Here is a 10372-nt window from a genome sequence, read left to right on the forward strand (position 1 = left end):
TCCCCCTGCTTTCGGTGTTGCTGGTTCCTGCCTGTTGCACCTGTGTGGCTTGCTGCTCAGGGCGCGGGCTTTAGCCTGACCTGGGTTCATGCGGCAGCAGGTACAAGGCCCAGCTCCTGCGCAGCCCTCCCTGTCCGCCGCAGAACCTGCAGTGCTGGTTGGGGGCATATTTCTGGCGGCTTGGTGTCGAGTTTGTTTCCGCCTGATGTGCCGGTGTTCACAGGTTGGACTGCCTGTTGTCCTAGCAAACTCCATGTGAAGCCACCGGTGCTTTGTTGCAGAGTTAGTTCATCGAGCCATCCGAGGTTTTACTAGGTTAACCTTCACAAATGGCAGAAAAAGTGGTTGAGTAGTTTCTGGACCAAAGCTTTTGTAAAAATAACATAATTGTATTTGTACAGTGCTTTAGCTGGTAAATCTGATGGGTTCTAGCAGGTAGCATGCTCATGCATTGGTCTGTTCACACTCAGTCTTATGGATAATAGTTATTACATATTTAAAATGATCAAAAAAACTCCTCAAACTCCGGAGTTTGTGGCATCCCAGAAGTTTAGGGTGAATAAAATGAGGAACATATTTTTCTTACACCTTTTGTCAGCAGGAGAGTTAGTATGCATTTTGAATTTTCTTAATCATTTGGACATTGATCTTAAGACCAGTGATATAAAATCTTGATAGAAATACCGGAAACATGGAATTACACAGTAGACTTAAAAAAAACCCAAACACTTGTGGGTTTCCTACATGAAACTTTGATTATTTTATTTATTTATTCTGCTGTGCTGTTTAGTTCTGAAACTTACTGCATACCTTTTGGTAGGTTGTAGTGCTGCAGGCATTTGAACTGCACTACAGCCAAAACCAGCCATTCTCTTACTCATTAATTGTGTATATGTGTAGCTGTGAAAAGACTTGACCCAAAATGTTGTGGCTTCATATTGTTTTCTTCTAAACACATGGTCACAGTGAAGGATCAGCTGGGGTTGGTTTGTTTTTAAAAAGAAGGTTACTACAGTTAGATAAAAGCAGGCCATGTGTGTACTCTTGTTGTGTAACTTCTGCCTTATTTTCTGTGTCTGTACTGTGAGTGGGATGAATACACATGAAAATGACCACAAAAGAAGTGAGGCAGACACGAGTCCACATGAAAGGGTATGGGACTGGTTTTGTTGCAACAGTGCAAATGTAAAGTCACCTTAAATTATGTTGTTAGTGGCATTTACTAAGTTCTAGGTACAAAATTAACAGATTTAATAGGTAAGTATACTTCTTGGCAGGTCTAATGTAATGTTTTCCAATTTCTCTTTTAAAGAAACTGAAGAAGTTTTTAAAGTGAAGAAGTCAAGTTACAGCAAAAAGATTGTAAAACAATTGAAGAAAGAATACAAAGAAGATCTTGAAAAATCAAAAGTTAGAACAGAGGTCAATTCTCCGACAGATGGTAACTGCCAAGCTAACAGTACCTTTTGTAATGGAAAAGATTAAGTCCTGTAGACACAAATTACTTGTTTTCAGGATGAACTGTTAGCCTTCTAGAGGATTTAGCATTTAGGACTGAGGCATGCATTAAGAACAACCTTACAGATGTTGTTCTGAAGCTGGTAGAGTTCATGTGGAAATGAATGTAGAAGGATGAAACTTGTCAGCTACGTATACAGTTCCCAGTAGAGCACAGTAGTTTCTGTATTGCAGCTCTGTTTATGTCAGATAAATTTCTCCCTATGGAATTAAGAAGGAATTAAATTCGTTTAGAAGTGTGTCTGGTGCTTATCTGACAGGATGTGTCCTTGTAACACATCTTGAAAAGGAAGATTTTGGGATGAGCAAGAGTGGTGTTCTTTGTTATTAAGTATATTATTCAACAGCTGTCTGTTTGAGGACTCAGACCTTAGACTTGCTGATTAAGATGACAGGATGAAAATTTTGGAGCAGAAGGGTCTTTTAACAATGTATCATCCTCCAGAGCTTGGAATAGAGCCTGGGATTTAAATTTCATTGCTATTGGTTTTTGGGAAGCTCACTGGTAAAGTGTAATGATTCCTTTTACAGTTAGGGTTTTTTTTTGTGTAGAGTAATAACCTACAGTGCTGTGAGCACAAGCTGAGAGGCATATGATCTAAAGATAGCAATGGTATAGCTGAAGCATGTGAGACTTGAACATGGTCCTGTGCAGGAAATTGCCCTTAAGTTACTAAAATTAATTTTAAAAAAATCTTAAATATTTTAGAAAGGCTTTGTTTGCATTTCAGAAACCCACTGGTTCTGTTTTATTGGAATCTTTTAAGTTGCCTAGGCACTGGTGTGGGGCATGAGCCAAACCAGAAATTATCATTTCTGTGGTTCATGTTCAGGTGATCTATGGAAACCTGGATCTTAATTCTTGCTTCAGTCAAAGATCCTTCATTTTGCACACGCTAGTGCATGCTTGTTTTCTGTTTGTCTGTTTTGCAGTCTCAGTAGTTGGTTTGGTTATAGTGCAAAGACCTCATGGCTGCTACTGAGTCAGTAGTCTGGATTCTCTAAGCAGATGCCAAAGTCTGAAAACTCAGCTATGTGCACCTGGATTTCTCATGCATTTTTTTACAGACTATTTATACCTGCTGCCTGTGTCTGCATGTTACCCACTCAATGCAGGGCAATATTGCACTCAGCCCAAGAGAAAAATGGAAGGGTTCTTTTGAAATGAGTCTGTTCTTGTGGAAAGATTTGGCATAACCCAGGCAATGCTTTCTAATTACATATGTAAGAGGCTGTGTGAAGGTTGCACACGTGATCTTAATTATTGAGTTCCCTCACTTTTTTTAATACTTGGCAATATAGAGAATGTTTAGTGGTTGATGAGGTGTGTGCTTCGTCAGATTTTATTTTGAGAGGATGTCAGTGACTTAATCACAGTTAAGGCATATTTTACTAGATCTAGAACAACGAAATTATCATTTTTTACTTTTGGTTTTTACACCTTAAGAAAAAAAAAAACCAACAGCAAAACAAACTTTTGAGTGATCTTTGTAAAAAGAGTAAAACATGGGCTTTGTTGTCTCACCAGTAGAACCACCACTAGAAAAGACAGGACAGATTAAGGATATAGGTCAAGAAGATGGGACTGCAAACAGTGAGCATGGTGAAGAAGAAATGGAAGTTGAAAGTGAGAAGGAAGAAGAAAAACCCAAAGCTGGTGGGGCTTTTTCCAGTGCTCTGTCATCGCTGAACGTTCTCCGCCCAGGTTGGTTTTGTAGTATGTCTGATATGTTAACAAAATCTTTAGCCAACTTTTACAGCAGTCTAATTTGAGAGATTAGGAAATACTTTCCAGCGATATATCAAATATCTGGGAATTCAGGAAACTGCTGTTTTCCAAACCTGTTCAACTTTACAAGCCTTATGAGAGAAAATGTTTTACTACAGAATGGTTCATCTTGATGTCAAAAACAGGAATTTGTCTCTCAGTGATGATAAACTGTAAGAAAATCTAGATTGGAATAGGTGACTTACCGTGGATTTTAACTGCAGTCGATTAAAATTCTGTCCTTAATTTGAACGTATCAGTTACAGGTCTGCAAGGTATCTCAGATGGTTTCCTGTCTCATCTAATGAGGTTCTAGGTCAGGCACTGAGGCCAGAGAAATCAGTTTGAGAAAGTATTTTTGAAACTGGCTTACAGATTGTTAGTTAACTCATGGTAGCCTGCCCTCCACAGCCTCAGCCATGTTTCAAGAGAAAAAGAATTTCCTAGTTGACTCCAAAATAATTAATTCTTCCTTATAGGGGTAATTGCAAAGTAGTGCCATACATACGTTATTGCATCTCTAAAGATATTGCTTGCTTGAATAGAATATCTCATGTTCAAGTATAAAGAGAATCTGAAATTTAACTGGTTTTACATGCCTAATCAAAGTAGTGGTAAAAATTGTTTCAAGAAACTGATTTTGGGGCACTATTCTTTATATGACTTATGTAAGTTGGATTAACATTGTGCTAGAGATTTCAGATTTTTATTTATTTTTTTTTTTTTTAATTAGGTCTGCTTTTCTTGTTTTCCCTCAATTGTACAATCTTCTCATATTAGCTGTGTCCAGTTTGGTGTCCTCTTAATCTCTGAGCTGTCATCATCTGTTGAAATGGCTGATGGGTTTTGCTCATGCAAAATAAAAAGAGTCAGGAGCAATATCAGGGCAGGAAGTGACCCAGTCAAGAACCTCATTTTCTTCCTCCCTTTGCAATAGTCAGCTCCTGTAAAGGACTTCCTCTTCTTTAGGAATGTTTCCCATAGGAACATCAAGCTCCTGCTGTTACGGCATGTGAGCTGCTGGAAGCAGAGCTGGACTTTTTGGGAATATCCCAGCTTTGAGGGTTCCCGTTCAGAAAGTTTGCATATGCAGCTTATAAGTTGCTTGCAAATGTTTCTGTGAGTATGGATTTTTTTCTTGTCACATTTTTTTTCCGTTTGCAAAGTTGATTTGGTAGGGTGGCAGAGATGAGTAGTAAGTTTTTGTTGCAGTGGTTGTTTAACAGTGCAAACATCTATCTCTAGGAGAAATTCCAGATGCTGCTTTTATTCATGCCGCTAGGAAAAAGCGTCAAATGGCTCGTGAACTGGGAGACTTTACCCCCGTTGACAGTGAACCAGGTAAAGGCCGCCTTGTTCGAGAAGATGAAAATGATGCCAGTGATGATGAAGATGATGACGAGAAGAGGAGGATAGTTTTTACAGTGAAAGAAAAATCCCAAAGGCAAAAGATTGCTGAGGAAATAGGTAAAACCTTTTAAGAAGGACAGCTGATAAATATTCACACTGTTTCACTGCAAGTGCTCCCATTCAACATTTTTTAACATGTTTTTCAAATGGGCATGAATCTGGAATTGTATTCTGTTTCTAAGGAAAAGTACTGCATAGTGGAATCTGCGTGTAAAATTTTGAGCACAGACTATGGTTCTGTGCTGAGAAGCACACGACTCTTCTGACTCTTCTGAAACTTAGATTAAGAATCGGTTAGTATTGTTCCTGTACTTTGTTTATTAGGAAGTATATAGTTGGAAAAGAAAAACATGAGTTCTTTGGTGTAGCATTCTTCTTGCTGTCAAGGAGGTAAAATAACTCTAGAAAAAGAGAATTAGTGAGATAGATAGGATTTTAACATTAGAGGATTTTACCAGCAGTTAGTTGCAAATTTACCCACTGGATTTTTTAAGTGGAACCCCTGTGATAAAATAATTCACAGGCTAGTATCCTTAATTCCTCATGAAGAGGAAAGGAGGATGCACGGAGATGTTGCCACCAAAGCATGGTCTCTCAAGGTTTTGCACTCGTGGCCCTTACTATGAATACGTTATCTTCTCTTATTTGTTACCTGTCTGTTTTACTTGTATTAAGGTATTGAGGGAAGTGATGACGAAGCGCTGGTGGCAGGGGAGCAAGATGAAGAACTCAGTAGATGGGAGCAAGAACAGATACGGAAAGGCATCAATATACCTCAGGCACGTATTTAGTTGTGAACTCTTTTTGGTTTGTTTCTGCATATGTTGGCTAAATCCATGACAAGCTTGAGCAACTTACAGAAGGCTGTTTCATCTGAGAAGTTCGGTGTGTAACTTCTGATATTCTTTAAAGAAAAATGAGAAGTCAGATTTAAGTATCCAGTGGTATCCATTTCATTAGTCTCTGTTTTGGGTAGATACTTACTGTTTGTGGTGCTGTTAATAGGCATTTGCAGTCTAAACCAGAGCTAGAATAATGCCACTTGGAAGAGGCCTCTGTTGTTGTTTGTCATTGGGTTCATAGAGTCTGTGTAAACAGCGTGTGTTTCTTTGTTTCTGTATCCTGCATTGCAGCGTAGAGTTGGAGTTAGTAGCAGGTTGCACCATATGTTGCCTGTGCACTCATAGTGAAGTTGACACTCAGTTTAAGAGGATAGTTGTCTTTTAAAACAAATAACAACCAGACCCATCACCCCACATTTCAGCAAAATCGCAACGAAACACACTGACTCTAAACCTGTGTCATTCTATTAAATAGTCATAGCAAAATTTAGTAATAGTCCCAAACCCTTGGTTATTGTTGGAGTTACAGGCTTGTTAAAATTGTCATTTCATATGATAATAATACTAAGATACTTAAATGTGTCCATCTAAGAAGGTGCATCTGAGCGAATTTGTTTCTGTTGGAATTTCTAGTCTTAAATCCACATGAGAATTACATTTTGTAAATGTACCTGTCTACGTTTTTTGCTTTATAACATATATGTGATATGAAAGGAAGTTTCTCTTCTTGAACATCTAATAGAGTACAATTGCATTTTCTCTTTCATTAGGTTCAGCCAAGTCAGCCTGCTGAAGTGAATAATCTATACTACCAGAACACTTACCAGACGCTGTCTTATGGTTCATCCTATGGCATTCCATACACTTACACTGCGTATGGATCATCGGAAACCAAGTCTCAAAAAACAGATAATACAGTTCCTTTCAAAACTCCCAGTAATGAGATGACTCCTGTTACTATTGATTTGGTAAAGAAACAGCTTAAAGACAGGTAGGACAGACCATCTTTTTAGACTTAAAGACCTGTCCCCTAGCTTTCTGTTCCTCGGGTGTCTTTTAGTCTCGGTGAGCAAACACAGAGTTTCATCGCTGGAAAAGTACTGACTGGCACATCCATTAAAAAAAAATGGCAAACAAAAAAAGCTCAAAGTGAAGATGACATTGATATTTTTTTCGAAAATCTCCTTGGATTGCTTCTATGGAAGTGAAGCTTTAAATATGAGGCCATTGATCTTGTTGAAGACAGGTCTGAGTTGCATCTTCTGGACACTGCACAGGCTTATAGTCAAGAATGGAAAGGCCAGTGAGGTGTTTAGCTTATCAAGTTGCTTTCCTTTAAACTGTGAATCAGATTTTTTGCCTTCAGGAGATAGTTGAAGTTTTAGTATATACAGGGGTTTTCTTTTTGGTTTAAACACTGTAATCTGCTTGTCAGGTACGCAAAAGGTCCTACCGAATGAACAACCCAATTGCAGTGAGAAATCATTTGTAATGAACAACTTGCACTTTACATGTCTTCAAAATTGGTTTGTATGCCTCTTGTAGTGTTACAGCCTTTGACAGTGCATTAAGTTAGTAGAGGAGTAAGTCTGCTTTTTATAAGCTATAGTTCTCCCACTCCCACCCCCCCAAACCTTTCCTCCCAGTTACACTTTTGGGCCAGCCTTGCACTATTTTACCACCTCCTGTAAAAAGCTGTGGTAGTGAGCAGTGCAAGGCACTCAGCACAGTCTAGCAAATTAATTTAAACTGTTAGTCTTGCTGTTTATTTAGACGAGAGAGAAAGTGACAGATGGAAGTTAGAGAATATGTCTTTGCAGTATTTCCCATATGTAGACTTGGCACTTGCACTGTCTGTTTAATATCTCAATGGTCTGAAATAATACAGACTTTTGGATGTAAATTTGCTATTTATCCGTTGCCCTTCAGGTTGGACTCTATGAAAGAATTGCACAAAGCTAATCGGCAGCAATATGAGAAACACCAGCAAAGCCGAGAGGACTCTACCAAGGCAATTGAAAGATTAGAAGGGTCTTCTGGGGGTATTGGTGAACAGTATAAGTTTTTGCAAGAAATGCGAGGGTATGTCCAAGACTTGCTTGAGTGTTTCAGTGAAAAGGTAAGAATGAAAAAACATTCATCTTTTTTCAAAAAAAAAAAAAAAAAAAAGGGATTCTTAGTACATGTCAAACACCATCTCCTTCTCTTTGCGAAAAATGCCCCCCAAGAACATGTTCTTCTAAAGGTTTGGTTATGTGAGGGTTGAAAAGATAATTTGTCATCATGCCAAATTGGTTATCAGAAACCAATCTTTCACAGTGTAAGAGGTCACTGACTTTAGATTGCCTAAACCAAGTTTTAGATTATATGTCATTAGGATTTTGGTAGATACTCTGGCATTTCAGCTTTACTCAAGATGCTACTTTTTACTTGTGTTCGATATCAGGTTAACAAAAGCAAGGGCCAAATTGCAATGTTGTTACTGTGTTCATAAAGCATTCCAGAAACTAGCAAAGACTTGTATTTTGTGTATTATTATAAAGCTTCCTCCTGCCAGGCAGTTTCATATACTTGGTATTGCTCTCATGTCGGAAGGAGAGAAATTTTAAAACTAGTGTAGCTGTATGAAGACACTTAAAAATATACTCCTTTCATGTAGTGTGATACTTCTGTGTATGTCTAACTTGAAAACTTTGTCTTTCTTTCTTATGTTATTCATTATGTTTTAATTATTTTTTGTAAGTATAACAGGAGCTCCTGAAAAAAAATATATATGTATATTTTTATATATATATTGCACACAGGAGCTGTAAAGTTCAGGTAGCAGTACCTAGGCTATTCATTGTCTTCTGACTTGAATACGATAGCTTTGTGTCTTCTTACTATATTAGGTGTCATAATTACTTGAGTAGTGGAAGCTGTTTCTTCCCTAGCTTAAGTGTGAAAGAAGAATATAAAAGCATTCGGGTTGCTAATTGGCTAGACAGGAATTGTCCAGCATTACTGGTATGGGGAGAGACCCATCTTCAGTCCTGTAAACTGAGGAATAGCTGTGTCATGAACCAAACCCAGGAAGTGTGGACCAGTTAATTCAGCCAGCTGTTTGATCAGTTAAAATAGGTATTGTTCACTGAAGAAGCAGTATTCCTGAGTCTGTTGGCATTAGCTGTTGAGGGGTAGTAGATGTACATTCCTTTTCAGCTGTGTCAGTGCTGGTTGCTCAGATATCTAAATTCCTTCTTAAAAATATCTTTTTGTATTCTTTTCTGAGATAAATTTGTATTTCAGAAGACAAGTTAAACACCTGTATCTGTATTCAGCATTAGCTTTCTAAAGACCTCTTGTTAAATTTCTTTTGGGGTAACTGTAAGCCACGTCTGCAGGTTTTCTTTGATAGCCCATGCTGTCTTCTTCAAATCTTTTCTTTAAAAGAATTATTCTAGAAGGCACCATTCTGAGTATAAACCAAGCCTTTTAGTCTCCCAGATTTTGTATAAACTAGGATGATTTACTGTTAAGTAATAGTGTAACTATTTCAGTTCAGTTTGTAGAAATGTTATTGACCTATCTAGCTATACTAGTAAATAGATAAATTCCAGCCATTTTATAGCAAATTAGCTGCTAATAATTTAATAAACAGGCTTGTTGTTTTCTTATAACATATCTTTGCTTTCCGGGTAGGTGGTCTTTTAAGGATTCTACCCTCAGACACCTTCCTCACCCTTACCACCCTCCCCACCCTCACCACCCTCCCCATACCCCACTTGCCATGGTAGTCCATTGAACTTCTAAGGTGTAATTTTTATCATGTCATGCTTCTTAGGGGCATTCACAGAGTTTTGCTGTTTTCAGTTGGAGGCTGCTGCTGTACCTGTATGTACAATGAGTTACAAAATTAGGAGGTGATGTTAGTTTAACAGGAGCATTTCATTTATTATGATGTCCTATATATTCCTAAGTTCTTTGGCCAGATAATCTGTTTTGGGATTTGGTGCTTTCAGCACGACAGAAGTACAATCAAATTCAAACCCAGTAGATCACAGGACACTGCAGGGCTTTCTAAAAAGGAGGCAGTGGGAGGGGATAGAGTAGTAAAATCAGTATCAGTTTTTATTTAAATGAAAAATGACATGCAGCAGGACAGTAAATTCTTCGAGTGTAGAGATAAATTGCCTTCAGCTTTTTTGTAGAACCTTTGGCCATGACTAACTATTTAAAGTGTGTATGTTTATAATTCATAATATATGTAGTTGTAATATACATAAGTATATAAAATGCGTATCCATGTGTGTAATAACACTGTGTGTGTATATGTGTGTGTACATACACGCATGTATGAATCTTAAATATGTATAAGGCCAGGTCCCTCCCTATCCTTTCAAATATGATGCTTTGATGCTTTCTCTTCATTTTATTGGTATGGTTATTAGACAAATTCACACTGGTACTGATCTGAATGAGAAAGTGGTTTGCTGAAGAAGTACTAATGGGTTCACAATATACTTGTCCCCTCCAGAATAGTCCATTCCCCTAGAGGTTTTTTTTTTTGTATGTCTAATGACTTAGTTTTGGAGAACCAAAAGCAACAAAAGCTACTGAAATTAGACTTTCTTCCCCCTACCCATCTTATTTCTGCACCTGTTCACTATTCTGAATCTTTCATGACCCTCAGCCAAGCAAAAACATGTTGTTGTTTTCTGTTCTGAAGAGAATCTGAATGTTAGAAACACTTTGTTCATTGGTAAGGTGCAGCAGAGAGTATGGTGAGGCAGCTCCTATGCAAATGTTAGAAACGAGCAGTAGAAATGTCAAATCCTCTATGATTCCCCCCCCC

The 10372-nt window shown here is 38.0% G+C and overlaps 1 protein-coding gene across 1 annotated transcript in view; it reads left to right on the top strand.

Annotated features, from left to right (window-relative positions):
* Positions 1-1312: 1312 nt before the first annotated feature.
* PAXBP1 (PAX3 and PAX7 binding protein 1) overlaps positions 1313-10372 on the top strand; it is a gene marked incomplete at both ends in the record, with an annotated part of 17351 nt that continues 8291 nt past the window's right edge. The window contains 6 exons of the mRNA XM_010017027.1: positions 1313-1441; positions 3047-3223; positions 4532-4753; positions 5372-5475; positions 6309-6529; positions 7468-7657. Coding sequence (XP_010015329.1) covers positions 1313-1441; positions 3047-3223; positions 4532-4753; positions 5372-5475; positions 6309-6529; positions 7468-7657 — 1043 coding nt within the window. The remainder of the gene's footprint in view (positions 1442-3046; positions 3224-4531; positions 4754-5371; positions 5476-6308; positions 6530-7467; positions 7658-10372) is intronic.

Source organism: Nestor notabilis, unplaced genomic scaffold (genome assembly GCF_000696875.1).
Source record: "Nestor notabilis isolate BGI_N333 unplaced genomic scaffold, ASM69687v1 scaffold27996, whole genome shotgun sequence".
Taxonomy (NCBI): Eukaryota; Metazoa; Chordata; class Aves; order Psittaciformes; family Psittacidae; genus Nestor; species Nestor notabilis.